The sequence below is a fragment of the Rhamphochromis sp. 'chilingali' genome (assembly GCF_963969265.1).
Source record: "Rhamphochromis sp. 'chilingali' genome assembly, chromosome: 1".
Classification (NCBI taxonomy): Eukaryota; Metazoa; Chordata; class Actinopteri; order Cichliformes; family Cichlidae; genus Rhamphochromis; species Rhamphochromis sp. 'chilingali'.
In genome coordinates this window covers 41113874-41137707 of record NC_137929.1, presented here as the reverse complement: position 1 = coordinate 41137707, position 23834 = coordinate 41113874, and the positions used below count along the sequence as shown (strand labels likewise).

The window sequence follows — 23834 nt, the reverse complement described above, 5'->3', positions numbered from 1 at the left end:
GCTTTTATCATTCAAGTTCAGTATGTAGCCTGCTGAACTGTGTTAACTATTTCTTTGGAAAAAATAAACCTCACACATGCACTATGGTCTCCAAAAGCCCAATTTCAAAACACATGAAAAGCTCAAAGGTGTGTTTTGTTGTGTTAAGTAATTATTGTGGAAAGTAACAATCACAGTGATGTGATAATGTTGAATGTTTTTGTTGAAATGTCCAGCAATGTATAAACATGTTAAATGACAAGATATATGTGTTCAAATAGCATCAATTAACGCACAGCTTCAGGTTTTTTATTTCTATTTAATTCTTCATAATTATTAAACAATAAGAATAAGTAGCCTGATATCCTGTAATCAGTATGAAACTATAATTTGATGAAGCTAAAATACAATAACATTAAGTTTTTGTACAAAGTATCGGACCAGTATCGGTGATACCACCCTGAATTTTACTTCTTCTCAATTTCTCAATAGTAACCACAAAACTCAAAATATGTCAACAAAAACCCACAATTCACTCAGACTGTTTAGTTTTTTCATAACAAAATGACATAACAGAGCGAGTTGTTTAGGTGCCATAAAATAGAAACCAAAAACTATGTTAACTTCCAAAGAGATTTAGTTTTAATGTTAGCATATAAAATATAAAAAGTAAAGAGGTTTAAAATATTTGCGGGACCGTATGGAAAAGACTGACAAATAAACACAGAGAGGATCACAACGAAGCTTAAAATAAAAACCATGCTTATAAAAGACATTGTCTTATTTATGATGGTATCATGATGAATTTTCATGCGTTTCTCTCTTTGTATAGCTGCAAATAAACTGTAGCTGAAAGTGCATTCATAAGAAATTTAACTGTTCCTTTTATATGTGCAATATAGTCACATTTTTGATTTTCTCACTGAATGCTATAGGACCAGGATTTAATGAGATAAGCAAAGGACATATAACAAATAATGATATTTAATGTAGCAAAGAGCAAAAACATACAAGGAGATTGTTTATCCAAGCAAAAAAAATAAAAATTAGCTAACCATGACAGTGTTCATCTGTTGGCTTCTGGAACACATATTTTTCAAAGTGAACAGGACGACACTGGTTTCCAACTTTGTCACAAGCCACTATCACTTTTGTTGTGCTTTTCGTAATTCTTGTAACGCTACAGCTGCTGGTGTTCACTTCAACATCATGTATCTTAAAGGTTGAGGTACTGATGCATAAGTTATCCCGAACACGCCTGCCGGAGCCATTACAGATCTTCACCACACGTTTCTCATCCTTCTTCTTGATGAAGGACTGCAGAGGTCTTTCGCAGAGTCTTTCATTCTCCAAGTACCTGAAGAGTCATATCAGTGTCCTATGTTAATGTCAGGACATTAACCTTTTTTCTTAAAAAAACAAACAAAAAACCCCCATAACACTTACATTAATATAAATAATATCAATAATGTTATAGTTATTTTTAGTAAATGCTAAACAGCTCTTACTGGCTATTTTGTTGAGTACACCTGTTCAAAACAAATATAATCAGTCAGTCACATAGCAGCAACTAAGTGAATTTAAATATGTAATATGGTCAAGATGATGCCCTGAAGTGCAAAACAAGCATCAAAATGGTGAAGAAAGGTGATTTAAGTGACTCAAAATGTGGTAATGTTGTGGTTGCCAGAATAACTGGTTCAAGTATTTTAAAAAAAGTGCTACAGGTGTTTTCTCATACAACCATCTCTATGGTTTACAGAGAATGGTCTGAAAAAGAGAAAATAACCAGTGAGTGTCGGGTCATTGCGCAGAAATGCCATATTTATGTCAGAGCTCAGAGGAGACTAGTCAGACTGCTCAAACTAGATTTTTGAACTAACACTGAGTTCAGTGGGCTTAAATGTCCTCCATAATCACCACATCTCAATCCAATATTACCTTTGGGATTTTGGTGAAACGGGAGATTTGCATTATAAATCTGCATCCACTGTGATGCTGTCATGTCTACATGGATCAAAATCTCAGAGGAATGTTTCCAGCACCTTGTTGAATCTATGCCAAGAAGAATGTAAGCATATGGTTTGTTGAAAGCGTACTTGTGTACTGGATCCCATTGTGTTTTGCCAGTTGCACTGTTAAGGAAAAGGCAGCATTCTATCGATCTACCTATCTATAAGCCTTTAACTCACATTTGCCATGCCTCCTTTGATTTTCTGTTGAAGTTTTGCTGAAGGATGTGCTTCTGAACAAATCTGTTGAATCCATTATTGTTCCAGGTCCTCTGACATGGGCGATTGTTGTACTTGTTCCGTGGGTTGGAGTTTCGGCTTGGATTGTAAACCATTGCATTCCATCCATGCAGGAGTGCGAGAGTGCACAAGATAGTCAGAAGGACAGCGTTCATTTTATCTAGTGTGTATGAAAAAAACATTGTGAGTACATTTATTCACACATTCAGAAACAATGTAATACATGTCTAACACTACAAAGGTCTGTATTAATCAACTTTGACGTTTTCTTGTTGTTTTTTTAATCAAGCCATTATTTGACTATTAATCAAATTATAGACAAAGATGCTAAAGTGTCATGTAACTACTAATTATAGAGCACTAAAGGTTCAGCAATAACCATTTCCATACATATATTTAAAGGTGGTTATATTTGGCATAAAACTTGCTGCTTCCCTTCCTCTTTTCATTCTATATTTCCTGTCTTTATCTAAGTGTGCATGAGTGTTGGGCTTTATGTCTTCCGCCAGTCTTTCAGTGCACATGTGTGTGACACACAAATTATTGGAAATCCTACTGGTGCTACTGTAAAAGCTCCAGTGCTTCCCATCATTCTTCAGCAGATCATCCTGCCAGTTAAAACACTTAAACTGTAAACTTAACCATCTCAGGTATAAAGTAGTTCTTTATTGCTTATTGTGAGATTTATGTAACAAAACTGGTGGAAATAAATTAAAGCAAATCCACTGTAAGTCTAATATCTACTGTTTCACATCAGGGTCATCATTATCATTGTAGTGGTTTTACTACAATGTTGGAAAATTAAAGAGTTGATAAATTATAAAAGATTGTCTTTATATGTATTGTTAGAGGCAGAAACTGTGTGTGCGTGTGTGTGTGTGTGTGTGTGTGTGTGTGTGTGTGTGTGTGTGTGTGTGTGTGTGTGTGTGTGTGTGTGTGTGTGTGTGAAGAGGTCTTACCTGATCACATGAACTTCCTATGTTGTCAGTGTAGCTGTTTTAGTATGGAGGAGAAACACAACTGAGGTTTGAGTCTATGAAACGTTTCCCTCTTTTAAACCAGCATCTCCTCTGGTGTGAACTATAACAACCAATCATCTCAAATTTCCACTCTCTATAAAGTATATGTTAATGATCATTTCAAGGCAAATAAGTAATGTGTAAATGTTTTTTGACACAAACTGACAGCACACCCTTCTGTTTCTGTAAATGAAGAAGTTCACACTTGTGTCTGGTGTTAGTATGAAATTTTCCATTTTACACCCACAGTGGGTGGACAACAAATAAACTGAAGTATAGAAAAACAGAAAAAGGACACAAAGAGCACCGGCCACGAGCTAAAATATTTCACTAGACTGTCATTGAACACCTTTATTATGAATCCATCATATTCCACATGATTGGCAATCAATAAGCAAAATATGGTTGAAGTGTTTTGCTTTTTACGGCATTCACAGTGAGTTACAACAAATTTAATGTGAAGTATTGAATTGTTTTTAACATTATCATGAAATAACACACGCTCACTCAAATGCATACAAGTGACATCAAATAGCAAATTCACTCATTGCACTCCTTTCTAAACTCATGTTTTATACATATAGAAAATAACTTTTGTTTACAGCAACTAAATTCTTCTTAGCTATAAAATGAATTGAGTAAAAATGTCTAACATGTTATTGAAATCACACAGTAAAGTATCTTTTGCTTATCTTTTGATGTTTTGATCATTTTGTACAATTTTTAGAACTTTCTTTTAAATCTAGTACCCGGAGCAGATTCTTCTCATATTTTACAAAGCTTTGCCTCTTCATAACACTGACACAATGTAACAATCTGTCTTATTTTTATATAAACCTGGAAAAAAATCTGAAATTTTTAGGCTTTAGAAACAAGCAGAAAGCAGAAAGTCAAACTCACTGGTTACATCTAGTGGACGATTGAGGAATAACAGTCTGGAAAAACTACAAGGTCAAACATGTTTTATTGTATTATTTGAACCAACATCTTGACAAAAAATATAAAGTTGAAAAAAAAGGTTCTGTAAATGACACTTTTATCGATTTAAATACATAATATATAATGATCACAACTGTTGTGGACTTTAAATGAAAACTTTTAAGAACAAGAGAAGAACTCATTCATCTTTTTACATATAAATATAATGAATAGCATTTATAGTCAGAGCTTAGAGAACAGTTGCTCAAGTGTGTGTGTGTCTCTTGTGACTTCAAAAGCATGTCAGTCTTGCAGCTATGAGCTCTCCTAAGAAAGGGCAGACAGTACAGTATAACCTTATTTACACAAAACTGTGTTTCTAAAACATTTTTGTAATTCTCATTATTATTAGGAGGTAGAGCGGGTCAATTAATTAGAAGGTCAGTAGATTGATCCCTGGCTCCTCAAACCTGTGTGTCAACGTATCTTTGGGCAAGATGCTGACGCCTGAGTTGACTCATGTGCTCCCCCTGGAGGGTGAATGTCAGGGTTAAAGAGCTTAGACACTGGGAAAAAAAGCACTTGTGTCAATGAATGAATGAGGCTTGTAGTAAGAAAGTGTTTTGAGTGCTCAAAGCAAGTAGAACAGCACGTTATAAGTACAAGTAAATGGTCAAAATGATCAAGTGCCCATTTGTGTCAAAGGTGTTAATGTGAAATTAATTTACTGCTAAAATGTCACCTTCATCTATGCATGATGATAATGGTTGACATGTGACATGGCACTCAGAGGTATTGGCTTCAAATTTACTCATGGCATTTACAAAGGACATTCTTCAAATTTTATCAGGGACAGGTGAGTGGGTCTCTTCTGCTTAATCCTGGAGTGTAAACACATTTTTAATTCCAAGTTGGAGAATGACCGCTTGGATGAAGTAAACACAGGGGTAATGCCAAGCAAGGGCGTAGATTTGGTATGGACGGGAGGGACATGTCCCCACCAATATCCAGCGCTTATTGAATTGTCCCCACCAATAATTTGATCTCTTCGAGTAAAGAAAAACAAAACCCATAGAAATAAATAAAAAAAAAGCGATCTGTCAGCGTCTCATTCACCCAGCGGTGCAGAAAGAGTTAAATTACGTTCTCTACTGGAGTCCTACGTCATGTGACAAATATGGCCAATGTGATTGGCTGTGCCTTTCAGGGAGCTCTGTTTAGTTTTAGCAGCGGCAAGCCCGCGCTGCCAGGACCTGCAAGGAGGAGAGCAGGATGGCAGCAAAAAGAACCTGGATATAAGAAAGTATTTTTCAAAGAAACCTGTAAGTCCCTTAAAGTCAAGTTCACTCATAAAATCTGGCCATCATAATAACGTTACAGGCTATGCAAGGCAATACATGCCAACCCTCCCGTTTTTTCTGGGACAATCCTGAATTTCAGTGCCCCTCTTATTACTCTTTCTGGGTTGCAAAATAAACTTTTAAAAAATTTCAGGCGAGAATGTAGCCGTGCAAACTTCAAATATCTAGAACAGCAAACTCCCGGCACATCGTTTTAGGCTTTGGCCCACGTCAGTCTAAAATTGTATGTAACCATGAATAACGTGTTGCCATGTCCACCAGGAGAGACTGGACAGTATAGATGTAAAACAAATATGCCAGCAGTTTACCTCAGTTAATGAGAGGAGAAGGCATGTGTGTGGCTCCTTCACATACTGGACATTGAGTTGTTGTGTGGGACACCAGTAGTCCATGTCTGTTGCTGTAACAGTAGTTCATGTTTAGAGTAAAACATCCCAGCTCACTGACTTGATCGGGGCAATAGTGCCTAAAATGTTGCATAATTTTGCTAAGAGATCTGTTACTTTGTGGTAATCTTAGATGAGTAGTTTTATGGACAAAAACCACCAGGTCATTCAGTGTTCCCTTAATGCTAACGTATAAGAGATGTTGGTGTAATATAACTGAAGTAATGTTGTTAAGTCCTTAAAGTCATATTCTTTTATTGTCATGACTGTATTTGAAGCCATTTTTATGTTTGTATGATACCTGATTTATATGGAATATGGTTGAAGTAAACTAAAGTATAAAATACTTAGTCAGTCATTTGTTTAATAGTAACTTAACATTATATAATTCACATATAAAACTATGAATTGTAATTTTAAATGGTTTAAAAGCATGTAGAATAGCATATGTAGGCAAGTATATTTCTCCTCTTTTTATCAAGAAAAAAAAGGAAACAGGGCAGGGTTCGGTGGTTGAATCATCCGTCCCCACCAATGCCAAAACCAAATCTACGCCCTTGATGCCAAGAGTTCTCAGGTGCATGAAGCAGTTTTTGAGAAAGTGACATTTTGTCTCATTAGGGTCGAATGGGTGAGAATTTTAAAGGATTTCCTGTATGCACCAAGAACTACTGTAAGGAGTATCGACTGTGACAGACACAGGTCATCGGTTTACAGCATGTCACTTTAAATAATACATCATTATGAAAAAAAGTAGTTAAGTGGTTTTGTGAAAGTTTACAATATAAATACTCTGGTTTGTCATATTAACTTTTAATATTTATTAACCATTAAAGACTGGAGATATTATCACAAAGGCCAGTTTATAAGTTCGTAAAGACAAAAAGATTACAAAGATGAAAAAAAAATAAACAACAAACATAAAAACTAAAACAGACTTTTTTATCTATCAACAAAAGTGTAATAATGAAGTAATGCAGCAATAATGAAGAAAGCAATTATGATATCACTGAAACGGAATGTCAAGCAGAACATGAGGAAACCATAATTACCTTAGCGAATATCAAATTTTACCAATATTGTGTCGTTTACAGCTATAGATTTGTTTTTCACTCTTAGTTGAAATTTTGCCATCACCAAAACACCCCAGTGACTCACAGCAGAGAACTACAAAATCCCAATTCACTCCAGAATGAAATCTGTAATAAATGGAGATGGGATAAATCTTACTTTGCCTCGTGTCTAAATTCTAAAATAGTTCTGAAGTCTTATTTAAAACATAAAAAATTGTATTTCTCATTGTCTCTCTGACTGACCCACTCATACTGTCCTCCTCTCATCATGCCCACAGCCCTGCCACAATCCTCAGTCTTTCCCTCTCTGCTCCACTTCTCATAGCAGACCAGCTTGTCATTGACCCAGAACCACAGATCCAGAGTGCAGGAGTAGCGCAGGCCGAGCCAGACAAAAGGACTCGAGCCATTCTTGGCTCTCACCTCTGCCCATCTCTGTTGGTAAGGGTTAGTGATGGAGACCAGTCCCCTGTGAGACTCTCTGCAGTAATCCAAGGCCTCCTTCCAGGTTTTGTTTTCTTTGATCAGGATCAATTTATCTGCCATAAAGAAAAAAAACAACACATTCCGTTGAATCTAGTGAGCTGTAAACATGAGAAACTCTCTGCGCTGTTTATTTTGTTCCAATAATAAAAAAATAAAAAATAAAAAAACCTAGAAAAAGCGTGTGTGTTACTCTGCCCTCAGTAGAAACCAGTATAATAACAATAATGAACTTTGTGCAGACAGGTCGACAACATCCTGAAATATTTATGTTTTTAAACTATTAGGAATCCAAAACAACTTCTCTCCATATTTACAGACAACAGAGACTTTAAAACGTTGGTTGAACATAAAAGTAGCTCAAAGCGATCCCACAGATATTTAAAGTCATCTGACTGTCAACTAAGTGTGTTCATGTTTATGAGATTAATTCAGCAAACATGCAGATGTAGGTGGAGGAAAAATATACAACATGTTCAGTTGGATCTTGTCAGTGATTCCAGTGATCCTCCTTTTAGAGAAACCAGTCAGACACATGTTGATAAAAACTCACCATCATAACAGAAGAAGGGTTTTTCTTTGTCACATTCATCAGAGCTCCATTTTCCTGATCTGTTTAACAGAGTCATAGCACATGTCTTGTTGCTTTGTTCATCATTGAATAACTGCATATCCCAGTATCTGAAAGAGAAATCACTCCTATCTGACCACCTCCAGCTGTCTCTGAACAGACCCATCCACACACTCATGTTACGGCCAATGAACAGAGCCTTCATTTCTTCTCCATCTACCTGATTCAGTCCACTGGCCAAGTCAGTGTGATTATATCTGCAATAGTTCTGAGCCTGTGTCCAGTTCTTCTTCTCCTCAATCAAATACAATGTTTTATTGTCTTTCTTCTTTTCTGTAAAACAAACAGAAAAACACACAAAGACATCCCTCAATAATTTCTCACCTGAAATTCTGTCTGTCTCTATCTTCTCACTTCACAATTATGTGATTGCATTATATTTTTATATCATGATATTATAATATTATTTAATATTATTCATATCTCCTCACCATCATAGCAGATGAACCACATAGGATGGTGACATGAAACATCTACCAGCTTGTCTCTTTTCCTCCCACAGTTTCCAGGCCCAGGTTCAGTACCGTATCTTCCATTCAGATTCCAGCTGCTGTCATTATGAATGTATTCCACTCCTGGCAGAGACCAACGCCACGTCCTGTTTCCACCTGTGTTGTTGTTCAGTCCAATCCAGGCTTCTCCTTGATTCTGTGCAGAGTTACGGAGTCTGCTCATGTCTGTCATGTCAAACACTTTGGCCAGGTCTGTATATTTCTCTCTGCAGTATCTCTGTGCTTCAGACCAGCTCTTGTTTTCTTTAATAAAGTGGTACTCATACAGGCGGCATGTAAAGAGGCAACACTGACCTGAAATACAGAAATATGATAAACATAGTCTGACTGAAGAAATTAAATATTACAGGTTAACATCGTTACATAAATGAGACTCTGACTGTAGTGAATGGGCAGATGTGAGAAGACTGAGTGAATCTAAGCTAAAGTCTTTTATTTGCCAGTTGCATTCATACAATAGGTCCAGGTACATGGGCAATCTTGTACAGAGCTGAGAATAACAGTCAAATAAATACAAATACAAAGACACACTTACATATATGGTATATAACAAAGTGCCTACAGAGGTATTATATAGGATTATTGATATTGTTTTCTTAACAGAATAAAATGGGGAAAAAAACATGTCAAGTAGTTCATTTATATTCATAAATATTCTATATTCATTTTATTTAAATTAAAAAGAGTATATTTGGTAAACAATCCACTTACCCATCAGAATAAGCAGATACAGACTCCATCTTTGATCTGACAGATTAAAGTGATGTTTTATTACTCAAGGAAACAAAGATTTGAACAGAACTTCTTTTTTTTCACTTTATGTCAGATGAAAGAAAAGATGGATCAATACAAGATAGTAGGACATATGAAGTACATGTGAAAAAGACCAACATACTTAAAGAAAAATAGTGTGAACTATTATGAACCAGAACAGAAACTGTTTTTTAAATAATTCAGCAGCTCATGAACAAACTGATAAAATTAATGATATTATTAATCTTGAAAGCTCTTTTTTATTTAATGCTAGTTCATCTTTTCAGTAAGAGTTGAGGTAACATATTTTTTAGTTTTGTTTTTTTTAGTATCACACCTGACAAGATATTTCAGATATTCTCTACACATCACCTCTGCACCACATACATAAAATATATTACAGGTTTTAAACTTACATGTTATAATTTCTTCTCTATACGGTGTGTTCACGAAGACAGCTCTCAAGTAGATATTGATATACAGTAAAGAGAGCTCTTTTTTGTCAAGGTTAGGATTTGAATATCCAAATACAAGACTGGGACTATTTCCCCTGAATGAATGATCCACTGATGAGAGGGATTTGTATATTCCAGTTATAAAAGGTGTCATTTACTTTATGAGTAAACAGGAAAAAAGGGGAAGAACGCACTGCACTACTAACTGTCCACCAAGCAAGAACGTATAAACATATCGTCCTTATCTGTGTTGCTTAATAACTTCATCCATTATGTTAAACTGGGTGTGAGGCACAGTTAGAACTTGATCTGCTCTAGAAAGTACAGGATATCACTGCTTCAGCTGCAGCTACTCAGACATCATAGCAGGAGGCTGCAACCAACAAATGAAGGCATTTATCCAATCCAGTCTACTAATTTTTAATCCAAACCACACCTAAAACTGTCTTTCTGGGTACATTATTTTTTTATATACAGTTACTGGTGTTATCAGTTTATTCAATTTAGGTTATTAGCCCCATAGAAATGAGTCCGATAAGATCTAAAGCAGGTGTATGTAACGATCACTGCTGAGTGATTGCCACTCTGTCAAACAAATCACAAAATTAGTTGAGCCAGCAGATTGACTCATAGACCCGAATAAAGAAAACTGAATGGAATTTCAGCTCTGCTTCAAGTTTTCAGGTTTGCTTTGATTGAGATAATCATCTTGTACTTGGTGAAATGATACAGGATTCTTGGATTACCTGGATAAAATTTCAGCTTCCAACATTTAATTTTAATAAAATTGTGAATGGAGGCACACTAGACTGAGTATCTAAGTTTACTTCTGCTTTTGGTTATGTGCAAATTGTAAGCAAATACTATTCTCAGTGAAATAATGACCTTATATTTTGTGGCATGCTTTTATTATTGTTTTGTTTGTTGTTTTGACTGTGTTGCTGTATGGACTATGCAGTGGAAATGTAAAGAGTGATGAGTGGTGAGAGTTTTGCCTGGGCGTCGATCCATTGGTAGTGCCTCAAGGTAATGCTTCGCGCGTCTCTTCCTTCACTCAATACAGACGAATGAGAGCGAGAGCTGTGTGTCAGTATTATTCATTCATTTCTCCTCACTGCTTCCCCTGTTTAAGGTAACTGCCATCCACAGAATGCTATAAACGTGGCAGTATGTGTTACTGTTAACTGTTAGCCCATTATCATTGTTCATCAAAAGGAAAGAGGTGAATTGTGGACTGTTTTTGCTGAGTTGAACTCCGTTGCTGTGTATGCTTGCTTTCTCTATTGCTCCACCATATTGTGTCATGATTTTTCTGTTACTACTACTTTTCTACCACCAGCTTGGCCTTGGGTCAGTTCTCTGTACTCCCTGTCGTCGATGTCAGTGATGAGGCAGACTATTGCAGAGTCATCAGAGAACTTCTGCAGGAAGCATAATCCTCTTCAATGCCAGGTTGGTAGGCAAACTGAAGTGGATCCAGTGATGAGCTGACCAGGGGCCGAAGCTTATGATCTTTCTGTTCCAGCAGATTTCTCAGCTGTTTTTTAACACTTTGAGCCTGTTTCTCTGTGCACTTTGGCTGGAGTGGGACCCTCTGTCCAGAAGTCCAGTTGCAAAAAATCTGGGAGTGTTCTTTGATGGCAATTTTTTTATTTGAGAGAAACAAATAAATCCTGTTATTTATTTGGCTCAGGCTCCTTGCAAAAATTAAGAACATTTGGTCATCTGTTGACTTCAAGAAAGTGATTTATGCATTTATTTTATCCAAGTTGACTACTGTAATAGTCTTTATTTTGGTATCAGCCAGACTCTGCTCTCCCATCTTGTTCAGAATGCTGCAGCCCGACAGTTTACAGGCACTCTTAAACACAACCATATTTCCCCAATGTTTCTCATTCACATTGGCTTCCAGTATGTTATAGAATTGATTTTAAGAGTTCATTGCTTGTTTTTAAGTCTCTAAATGGACCCTCCTACCACTTTGATTTTTAAACTAAAAATACTCCAAATAGAATTCTTAGGTCAGCTGAAAAGTTTCCTAAACTGGAATAGTCTGCTTCTTCAAATTATTACCTCTCCAAAACTCAGCATTTGTAAACCTCGTCCAGAAACACATCTTTATTCCGTAGCTTTTAATTGTTAATGAGCCTTGTTTTGTTTTTTCTCTGTGTGTTAGTTTTACTTTTACAGCACTTTGGGAGACCTGTGTTGTTGTTAAATGTGCTTATAAATAAACTGATTGATTGACTGAAACTGACCATCATGAGAGTATTTCAAAGAGGACATGAAATATTTCCATCCATTATCCAGAACTCTCTTCTACATAGCACAAAACAACAATGAAGAATGTGTGCATCAAATTCACTAGTGGCATCTAGTGGACAAATAAGAAATGACAGTCTTGATGTCATTTCATTATTATTATTATTATTATTATTATTATTATTATTATTATTATTATTAATGATAATAGTTGATATTTTACGTTCTATTTATATTTTCTATTTTTTAAATCTAGTTATTGATTTTAAAGATATCTACTTATCAAATATATTTGTGGTAACACCATGACAAAAAATGCAAAAAAAAAAAGTTCCTAAATGATAGTCTCTTTAATTTCTGTCCATTTAATGTCATAAATTATATTACATACATCTTTTAAATGGCATACAGCGACTCCTGAAGACCACAATATAAGAAGTCTGAGTAGAAAAAATACAAAATGAAACAAATGGTTGAACAGAAGGAAATAGTTACAAAAAGGATCTGTAAAACAGAGCTACAAAGAGTAAGTAAGCAAAAAGTTTGTTGATACAATAAGTGATGGACAATCAGCAAAAACACAACAAACAAGCAGAACTCGTAATCCATCCTTTGGTCAACTATTATAACAAACAGCATTTATAGTTAGAGCTGTGGGAAGGGGGTGCTGTATGTGTTTATACAGCGGTGGAGTGGACCACAGCTGTACACAGCAGAAAAGAATCAGCAGAGTCCAAATGTCACAGGCACAGAGATTTCAAGTATTCCAGTCTTGCAACTCTTAGGACAACAGTCAAAGCTTATTCGCACAAAGTTAACGTAATATTTTAAAGTCAACTTTCAACAACAGGGCCCCTGTGGCTTAGTTGCCAGAGCAGGCTATTTGCTAATGGTAAGGTTGGTGGTTTGATCCCTGGCTCCCCGTGTGTCATAGATCCTGAGTCCTGAATAACCCCCAATCCCCCAAGGCTTGTAGTAAAAGTGAGTAGAAAAGCACATATATACACTTATATTATTTTCTTAAGGATTAATAAAGTATTCTGATTCCAATTCATACATACACCAGTCCATGTACAAGAAAGTCAAGTGCCCTGTTGCATCCAAGGGATTAATTTGAAATGACTTCCTGAAGTTCATCTAGGTGCATGATTTTAATGCTCCAAATAATTGGCTAATAGCTGATTTTGAAAAATGCACCACCTCTAGCTGGTGATCAGTACGTAACATAATTTGATTGTAATATGTCCTAACGTTTTTCTTAAAGAAACAGGAATAGTGTCTAAAGTGTTTCAACACGCCCAGACCTCCTAGTTTCCAGTGTTCTGTTTTGGCCGGGTTAATAATTTTCTGTTATTTCATTGTTCATATTGTTTCTGTAAAATTTATACATTTCCAATGCTGTATGTATGACTTATTTTTTACTTTTCAAATGTTAAAAGTTAGAAAATATAGTACATAAAAAATAAAACTCTAAAATTGATGCCTCAGTCAGAGGATCTTCATTAATGCATGTTATAAGAAAAATGTTGAAATTTGACCGATCAAATGCCCGATGGGCAGGTGAGCAAACTGTTACTGCACACTGAATAGAAAATATGGTACATAAAAACCTGAGTCAGGTGATCTTCGTGCATGTTATAATGAAAAATGTTGAAAAATTAAAAATGTTGAAATTTGGACAATCTTGGAAAATTAAGAAAACTCATCAGAAAAAACATTAAACTGTTACTGCACACCTGGACACATATATTGCTTACCAGTGATGCATTCACTGCACCAGATCCAGTACATGTGATTACTACTGTTTTTGCACGGCAGTGATAATCAAAGGATTGCTGTTTTTCTCATTTTGTTTCAGATGTGGACTGAAGTACGGGAGGATCTCACCACCGAACGAACACTCAGTAAATGAGTAGATGTGAGACTGAGACGTCACATCGTAAAAGGACACGAGACCTTCCTCATAATCTACAAACACCCCGACTTTCCGAGGTTTCTCTTTAACCGAAAGGCTCACTGGTGGTGTTGCCAGGGCTGCATATTTCTGGTCTTCATAATGTACAGTAGCCCAGTAACCATTGTCAGGACTGATTGAGAGTTTCCCCTTGCGGTTTGCGTCACGTCTCGCCACACCCAGATCCCACCCGGTCTTTTTGCTGACCTCCACCTCCCAGTATGCCCTGCCAGAGGACAGCCTGTTTAGCCCCAGGATACTTCCAAACATATTAAACCTCTGTGGAGAATCAGGATCTTTCGACATCTTTCCACTATCTCTCACTTTTTTCCCATTATCAGAAATTTCAAGGCTTTGGTGTGCGGTCGCCGGGTCCAGCTTCACGTCCACTGCAGTCAAAAGAACACAAGTGATTAAAAAAACAGGACCGTGTGGTGGGTAGAAGTGTGGAAGCATCACAAGAGTTATGGATAAACTACAATAGAAGACTCCCCTTACTTTATTTACTTTTTCTATTAAACATTTCAGCCAAAGCTGACCCAAACATGGTGGTAAGTATTGCTATGGAAACATTAGTAACAACAGGTTTGTCCTCAGTAAGAAATAATATTTGTATATGAAATCTTAAGGAGATGAGATATGAGCATGCATGATACCCTAACCGTTCCCTGAACTTTTTTTCACATCTTCCTCCGGATAAAGCAATAAAGAGAGGTTTCACACTATCGACAAGCAGCTAGGCTAACAAAAGAGCATCAGGGCATTGTGTTCGCCATGCTGACCCCTTGAGGTCTTGTCATCATAACAAGTAAACACTACTTACTTATGTTAGCTAACTCACTATTTAATTTTTTCATTGGTAAATAAACAATATATTAATATTTTTTAGCTAATAACTGTGCTAATTTTCCAATATTTTATTCACATAACTCCTGAAATCTTACAGTACTGAATCACAGTGCATTAATTTTGTTGAGTTTGCTGCTCGCCAAGAGGTGTCAAATATCGTTCACGTGACAAAATTTGAGAGTAATAAAATGTGCCCGAGCTAAACGTGTTCATATCCTTAAAAATAATTATTCATGTTTTTCCATAGACCCTTTTTTCAGGGGGGGAAGTGATTGCAGTTAAGTGAGCAGTTTTAGAAATATATAAGCAGACAAATTACTGTGGGGCAATTTGTTTCCACAGTGACACAGTTACAGTTGAGGAGGAGAAACTTTATGCCTTTGTGTTTAAATAGGAAAAAACTGAAATAACAAAAATATGACTTGTGCCATACAAACTGTCTCACTGCCCGATGACCAATCATCACCATCAGCTAGATAATGAGTGAAAGTAATCGCTACAGGCAATGTTAAAACTTATCTCTGCCATTTGTTTCTTAAATAACTTTGAAAGAGTACATTAGAAAATTATGTTTTATTTTGGAAATCTACATATTAATTTTGACTGCATCCAACTAAACCTTAACAAGACGAGTTCAATTCTGGCAAACAATAAGAGCTGAAGGCTTTTTTTATTTTGGAATTTGAGAGAATCCTGCTAAATTTCTATAAAGCTTTGGTTTTTATTTTAAAAATTTCACAACTTTTAAAGCTTATTAATTTTCCATTACAAGACCTACTGCTGTTCATCAGTATGTATCTGTATTAAACATCAAAATGCAAAACAATCACATTTTTTCATTTAAATAAGGTTTTCATTTTGAAATACACACCTGCAAATTTTGTAATCCTCCTGAGTTCTGTGGAAACAAACATTTTAGTAAGTGGCAATAAATCAGAAAATACAGATTTTAATATAAGTATAACAAAATGAAGGGTGCACCAATGGATGAGAGTTTTTCCAGTTTGTCGTGAATTTGCTTCATCATGGCTGAAGTCGTAGTTCTCAGTGTGCCAAAGGAGAGTGAAGTGTCAACATTTTTCCAGTCAGTAGATTCATTTAGGCCTGTTAGTGGCGAAACCTGTGTGTGCACACAGTAAACATCAGCATATGACAAGATTAGATTTAATGAGTTTAACGAAACAGAATTTCCAAAGTGCAGAAATGCACTTTTATGCTGAGATGTTAAAAAGACCAAAAGATGGACTTCAGGTCCTCAAAGCTCACCTCCAAGTTTGGGTTTTTGGGTGCTTCAGCAATGGCCTTTTTGAGCACATCAATTTCTCTTTGCAGCTTCTGGATGATATCCTGAGCATCTCCTTTCACTTTCTGTCTCCTAAACAGTATTTAAGAGAGTAAAATGTACAGCTCTATAACAGCACACTGGCAATGTTCAGCTGCTCTCCACTGATAAACTGACAGTACTAACCTCTCCTCCAGAGGCTTGAGGGCTTTCTTTCGAGCATCTTCCACAACTCTGATAGCCTCTGAGAAGAAATGATTGACTTCCAACCATTCGGCATCCAGAGTACCCTGAAAAGAGAGTGGATGTGTTAAAGTAACATCAAAGCAAGAAACCAAACGAATGAAAAATAAATAAACATCCTTACCTTGCAGTCTATTTCCGATGATCTGACTTCAGCCATCTTGAGCTCTCTGATGTGAATTTTCTGCTGCAAATCAGATTTCATCTTTTCCTGTTTTGCCTTGAAAGAGGAAAATGGCTCAGAGTCAAAGGTCTCATGATAGAAGGACACATCCTGGTCAAAAATGACTCCAATGTTTCTCACAGTGCTACTGGAGGCCAAGGTAATGCCATCCAGAGTAAGAATCTGGTTAGATATCATATTTCTAAGATTTTCAGGGCCGAGTAAAATAACCTCAGTTTTATGTGAATTTAGAAGCAGAAATTTAGAGGCCATCCAGGTTTTTTGTGTCTTTGCGATATTTCTGCAGTTTAACTAAATGTGGATACTAGGGAGGTTTAAAGCTAGAGGTGTGGTGGCTTTGACCGAAAGGTGTGCAAACACATGCAGCAGTAGCCTGTAACACTCTGTGAGGCTTTACTTCCACTACTATGAGTGTCTGAACTGGACCTCCAAGCAGTGTTTGTGCTGTTGGCACTTTTTGGAGCATTTTTAGAATTTTTTCAGTTTTAGTGATTGAAAATTCTACTAATTATTACATTGTTACTCAGAACCACTATTTTAACAACTATTAAAACTGCATTACCTTTTGTAGTTTTTTAGTCTTCTTCTCTTTCAGCCTGTCTATCTCCTTTTCTTTTTCTTCGGGGCAGATTGCTGCGTGCTGGGCTGCTTTCCCAGGAAGCTCCAAGAGTTGTACCACCTAAAATATGAAAGCAGTAAGTAATGAAATTAATCTTTATACAGTTTAACTCTTAGCAAAATTGTTTCACATTTATACTAAAACCATATTTTACATGCATCTGAATAACTGTACTTAAGAAATCTGCAGTACCTGCTGTCCACCAGTAGAGAAGTCCAGAGCTCGACGGGCTTTGTCTGAGCTCACGGTGCTTTGATGAGAGCGCTGAGGAGTCTCAAAGACTGCAGAGGAACAAGAGAGTTATTACCAAGCAAAGCTGGCTTGAACTATCATCAGCTGTGAAGATTGTAATGCGTACATGATGTGTCTGTCTCCATCTTTGTGGTTGTGTTGTCTGTGTGATCACTGTGGTTGCTGAAGGTCTGTGACACAGACATGAACACAGACTGTAAAAGGAAAGTAGAAGTGGAGATTCAGTGGGTGTCACTTGACAAGTTGTCCTAACACTTCTTTGATATGTTTGAAAAGAAAATCTGTGTACCTGTGCACCAGAGCCTAAATCAAGCCCCTGATCTTCGCCCATGTTTGAACCTGTTGGCACAGACTGTTGCTGAGTTTCAACCACTGTAACAAAAGAGGATTAATGGTTAAATTAAGCCACCTTGCTTTTTTGGAGTGTTGTCATTATGAACTAACTAAATTAAAATGCATACATGATTTAATTATCTCTACTGCAGAGGCTTGTCTGGCTGGAGAATCGATTTGGGGGATGAAGCTTGATGGCAGAAACATATTCTGCTGGAGAGAACAGATGTGATTATACAGTTCGATGCTAATCTAGTGTAATTTCTCATATTTTGGTGAAAAAGCCATACCTCCTCCTTGACTGAAGGACTGAAAGTTGGTCTGCTGCACTTTTGATGAGATTCTTCTTGATGATTTCTCCAGAGTTGAACTTTGTTCTCTTCCAGTTGATTTTGTGTAGATCTCATCCCTCCCTGGAGATCTCCGAGGTCCTGATCAACTGTGATTCTGGGCCAGCTGTAGTAGCTTGAGTTTGAATCTGTTGTGTTTGTGTGACACATTAAGGAACGATTATTTTAACTCTTCCTGCATATTCTTTGTTTATTTTTTAGTAAATCATTCCTTAACAATGTGAGAATACACTGTAACGAACTGTCAAAGTGACAAATTTATCCTCTGCAGCTGCACAAAGTGTAACTATAGGGTAGCAGTACAATCAGCGCACTCACCAGACTTCACAGAATTCTTGAAAATATCCATAAATGGGTCTGTTAATTTGATCTGAGGACTCAGGATAGTCACTGTAGGAAGGTAACTGAATTGTTCATGTTCAGGGATCCTCATTCCCTTTGGTGTACATCCCATCTTTCCCTGGTGAACTCTGAGGCCCTGGTAACTTGTCGTTTTGGACCAGCCACAGTGGCAAACCTGAAGACTCATTTTGGATGAGTTGAGTATCTGAAGTAGACAGAAAAGGGTGTAAACAACAGGGAAACCAGTAAGAGTTCAATTATTAAATGCACTGTTTAGAAAATGTGGTTTTAGATTTTAGGAATAATATGAGTAATGTGTGAATTATCAGTGAGGGTAGTTTATCACTAGTTTGCTTCAATAATTGATTTTAATGCTATTCTTTCCAAACAATTTGGTTATTATTGTTTGTCTTCTGCTAATGAAATTAAAAGTCACAGTTTTTTCTTTTCTCATGATCCTAGAGTTTTGAGTTTTGGGGTGTTTTGCAGGTTTTTAATTTATTTATCTGTATTACAGTTCTGTATTGTTGACATTCTGGCTTTTTTATGGTTCACATCTTAGTCCTGTTCTCAGTGTTTGTTGCCTCATGATTAGTTTTGATAGTCCACGTATCAAGAGTGTTTTTTATTCAGTTTTGCTTCCCACTTCCCAGCCCGTTAGTCTGATTCCATTCAGCTGTGTTCCCTGGTGTTTTGGATCTCCCTGATTTCCTAGTATGTAAACAATGTCTGAGTCCTCCTTTGTTCTTTGTCATTTTCTCCCTCAAGGTGTGTTTCCTGTGTGGTTCCAGCTTGTCTTGTTAAAGGCTTGTTGTGTGTTCATAGTTTCTGCTATGGTGTATACTCTACTTTTAGAAGAGTTTTTTACTATTAAAAGTTGTGCTTTTCAGGTTAAAAGTAACCTTTCAAGGCATTACTGCATGATGTCCTGATGTCCTTATATCAGAAAGAAATGATGACCATATTGTTTTTTGCCCCTCAGTTACCCATCATTTCTCTGTTCCACTTTACAAGACAGACATATAAAATACTAAGACAAATATATTACCCCTTATATATAAAAATACTTTTTTTTTAAAAAGTGAAACTGTCAAAAATTACACCTCGGACTCGCTTGTGTTGCACAGTGATTAGGCGCCCTCTAGTGGCACTGAATGTGCAACAAAAAAAACCCACTGATATTACAGTTTTGTGTCTTAGTGTGGAGAGTTCATGTCAGTAAAGATATACATTAAAACTGTCACCATTCCACTGAGATTTTAAAAAACATTATCAAGCTACAACATGTATGTACTTATACATAATATTGAATAATTTAATTCAATTTTTATTTATATATCACAACAACAGTAGCCTCCAGACACTTTATATTGTAAGGTCTACATTATGAGGTACAATAATACATACAGAAATCAATCATATGACCCCTACGAGCAAGCACTTTGGCGACAGTGGGAAGGAAAAACTCCCTTTTAACAGGAAGAAACCTCCCACAGAGCCAGGCTGGGGAAGGGTGGCCATCTGCCTAAATAAAGCATAAATGTGGTGAAATATCGATCCTATACATAACACATAAATGGTAAATGGCCTGCATTTGTATAGCGCTTTTCTAGTCCCTAAGGACCCCAAACACTACATTCAGTCATTCACCCATTCACACACAATGTGATGGCAAGCTACATTGTAGCCACAGCTGCCCTGGGGTGCACTGACAGAGGCGAGGCTGCCAGACACTGGCGCCACCGGGCCCTCTGACCACCACCAGTAGGCAAACATGGGGTTAGTATCTTGCCCAAGGATATTTGGCATGCAGCCAGGAGGCAGCCTGGGATTGAACTACCGACCTTCTGATTAGTGGCTGACCTGCTCTGCCACCTGAGCTACAGCCACATAAATGTAATTAGTGTTTTATTATTTTTAATAAACATTAAACATTCATTTTAAAACTCATCTCCCTTTCAAACTTTGACCACACATATAACACATAATTATAGGCAAACACTCACGCCCTGACATTTAATCTGGACTAGAAGGAGTTAAAATGACTCTCCAAGAGTAGTATTTGCATTTCAGGTTGGATTTGTTTATTCCTGTCATGGAAAGAAAAGCAGCCTAGTGGAAAAAAAGCTTAGCACACACCGTGCAACCTGCGGTTTAATTTTATAGCCATGACAGCTTCCTTATCCTGAAAAGATCTGTGTAATTAACTGAAGTTTTGTTGTATAAGTTTGTATGCATGTGCACAGATTCGGCTTATATAGGGGTTTTTTTCTGGGATTTCGCGCAACCCAGGAAAAAAATAATTAATACATAATGGGCTTGGAGTGACAACATTATGAATGAAATGAGCTTTATTTGGAAGCACCCCCCCACAGGTTGTGTGTGAGACTTCAGCACAGCAGCAGCAGCAAGTAGGCGCACCGAGGACCCTCGCGCTCAATTTTCGAGTATATCTGTGTGATAGAATTTAGAAAACACATCGGTGCAAATTATAAGTCTGGTGTTTTTGTGTCCGTTGGTTTGTTTTTGTTTCGTGAGCTGGTTATTATACACCGAGCCAGAGAATACCTCGCCGCCCCGCCCCTCTCCTCCCTGTGCAGCAAGCAACAGGCGCACCTCGCAAACGGAGGGCGCCCTTACTCGCCACAAATGGGCAATAGAAAACTGACTAGTACCCATGCAAGCACAAAAATGCGTTGGCAGCATTGGTGCCAGCAACTATTTTTGCCGATGCCCATAATCCCGCCCCCACCATGTCGCCTATATCAAAACCCCCAACTGTATAACGTTGTGTGCTGCACTCTACAAACTACGAGTTAACTAACAACTTTTTAGATTTTATTTCACACGCAAGATGACGTCACAGCATCTACACAAAATAAAATACATATAAAACATATACTTATAGTATTATACAAAGGAGTAATGATTTAATATAATCTGATTCTTCTACAAACAAGGCTTTCATTCATGCAGGCACGAGAGTGAGTGGGTCAGTGAGACTGTCGTGTTATTTTATCATGAAGCATTTCAAAAAGTTCAAAGTAACACCAAAGTGCAGAGCAGCCTACCTGCGCTCCTGCGTATCTCGATGCTCCTCTGTGAGATCTGCTGCTTTCTCCACACTCTGCTCCTCTCTAATAAAGATTCAGCAGTTTCAGTTTCCTTTCGGCAAAATCAATCCCGAAACTGTGAGGAGTTGCGACATATCACTGCGAAATACTTAGTTACTGGAAACGTCATGGAAAAGAAATAAACAAATAAACGTCATGAGGAAAAAAAGGGAACAACGTTCATTCATTCTTTAAGAAAAACGAGAGAGAAAAAACAAATACAAACAGTTGACATATAGATGCTAAAATCTATTTTTGATACCTAAAGTGTAAAAGTGGAGGTGTTTGTCAAACAGGTGGGGCTTTGTGTGCAAAGGACACTCCTCATTTAGCACGCAGGTCATTTAAAAAAATGTTTTTTTAAGCTAAACACATAAAAGTGTCATATCCTCCTCACTGGACAATAAAGAAGAGAGAGGCAGAGAGATAGATGAGTTTATTTATTTTCCATTTCCAGCATGAAGCAAAAGCAATATGTGACAGCAGACTGGGACTGAATGATTTACCATTAACACCCGGGTAGAACCCCCGCACCTGCTTCAAACATGGCACTTAAAGAAAAAAATATAATAATAACAAATGCACATATACACAAACCAGTTCACAAAAAATACCACACCCATGTATACTGATGTCTAGCAGTGGCACCATGTTCTTCAACATGCAAACTGAGATAGGGGTGAAGTTCCCCAGTAAACACTCTTTGGTTCCTCGTAACTCAAAAAAACTCCAACGTTTGTGAGGTTTTCCTTTGGGCAAAGGAAGCAGGTGGTTCTGTGAGGACTGTGCAGACTTTGTCATCTTTGTGCGAATCATTTTTGGGGTTTTGTGAGAGGTTCTCCTTATGGCTTGTGCTTGCTTTTATTACACCCAGATGCTTGTGTTGCTAACCTCCACCTCCCAGTAAGGTTTCCCAAGGATTTTCCAGTAAGATTTCCCCTTACCTCTTGTTTTTGTACAGAGAAAGTGATCAGGCTTTTTCTTCATCTCCTGACACCAGCTGCACCGGATCTTCATCCTTTTTCACTCAGTGAACTCTTTCCTTGTGTTGGTCATTGCTGTGCAGGAAAAACAAAGTATGTGATCACAGGTGAAATAAGGGATTGTTTTCCCAGTGCAGGTTTAGAGTGTTTCACTTTGTGATAGCCATTGATCCATTTTTCAAATAATCTCTAAGGATCTGACTTTTTAAGAAAGACACAAATATCTCTGCTTATTATTTGGCTAACAGCTTAAAATAGAGATAGCATGTTATAATAAGTTAACAGCATTCCCACAAAGCACCCCTGCACACCAGCATTGCACTTAAATTATACTTTAATTAAGATATAATTATGATTTAATCACAAAAATATGACTGGCTCAGCATTACATGAATCAAATTTTTAAACTGATGTTGGAGTGAGAACATTGTTACAGGGAAAATGTGTCTGTCTGCAGATATTAACTAAACATCTGTATGTAGTACGAAATGGACATAATAATAATAAATATGCTAAAGTGAAAATAAACTTAACTGAAACTCAATACTCTTACAAACTAAATAGTTCCCAGAAATAAAAAGAATTAAGTAAAGCTTATTTAAGATGACTATGTTTGGACAACTTATTCATTGCACGTATACAGTACTAAGAACAACTTGATTTTAAGTTTCTGACTGTACAACACTAATTGTTTACTGACTGACAAACATTTTAAGTTCCACTAAATTAAAGAACAATTTGTGGTCATTTTTTAATCACATTTCTTTATTATCCTTGAAATTTCTAGTACAATACTTAAATTAATATAACACTGTATGCAAATAAAAAATAATTAACACCACTTCTTGTAATGGTGTTAAAATCAGCCCAACTTTTATTTTCAAATCCAAAACGTACATCAGCCAACATGCTAGACGTTGTTCTGCTGAAAAACAAACAACATTGCCACTATTGTTATAATCTTACAATGAAACAAAGTCTCAGATTTAATTTCTGTAAAACTAAGTTTAGGCTTTCTACAACTTTGTTTTTCTAGTTACATTACTTATATTTTCAAAATAAAATGTAATTATTGTGCAGCCACAGGTGCTTGTTTCCAGTCCAGGCATTACTGCCTGAATGACTGTCATGGATTTAGGTGATCCAAACGTAAGTGGAACACAAATGGGACAAATATGACATAGTGAGACAAAGGAGGAAGAAAACTATATACACTGCACACAGGACAGGGACTACCAAAATAAAA

The 23834-nt window shown here is 36.8% G+C and overlaps 1 protein-coding gene and 1 long non-coding RNA gene across 2 annotated transcripts in view; one reads left to right on the top strand and one right to left on the bottom strand.

Annotated features, from left to right (window-relative positions):
• The first annotated feature begins 5384 nt into the window (after window positions 1–5384).
• Window positions 5385–12066, top strand: LOC308392036. Its single transcript, XR_013970748.1, has 4 exons — window positions 5385–5490; window positions 7267–7429; window positions 8605–8804; window positions 11162–12066. It is a non-coding gene; the product is annotated as an uncharacterized lncRNA (long non-coding RNA).
• Window positions 12067–12486: 420 nt separating this feature from the next.
• Window positions 12487–23834, bottom strand: part of LOC308408215 (uncharacterized protein) — a 64381-nt gene continuing 53033 nt past the window's right edge. Inside the window, exons 8-21 of the mRNA XM_080900384.1 lie at window positions 21564–21629; window positions 18469–18697; window positions 18091–18278; window positions 17929–18013; window positions 17757–17839; window positions 17574–17661; window positions 17408–17496; window positions 17159–17275; window positions 16537–16632; window positions 16356–16459; window positions 16154–16262; window positions 15869–16007; window positions 15759–15785; window positions 12487–14427 (exon numbers count right to left, since the gene is read on the bottom strand). Coding sequence (XP_080756510.1) covers window positions 13883–14427; window positions 15759–15785; window positions 15869–16007; window positions 16154–16262; window positions 16356–16459; window positions 16537–16632; window positions 17159–17275; window positions 17408–17496; window positions 17574–17661; window positions 17757–17839; window positions 17929–18013; window positions 18091–18278; window positions 18469–18697; window positions 21564–21629 — 1965 coding nt within the window. The 3' untranslated portion in view covers window positions 12487–13882. The remainder of the gene's footprint in view (window positions 14428–15758; window positions 15786–15868; window positions 16008–16153; window positions 16263–16355; window positions 16460–16536; window positions 16633–17158; window positions 17276–17407; window positions 17497–17573; window positions 17662–17756; window positions 17840–17928; window positions 18014–18090; window positions 18279–18468; window positions 18698–21563; window positions 21630–23834) is intronic.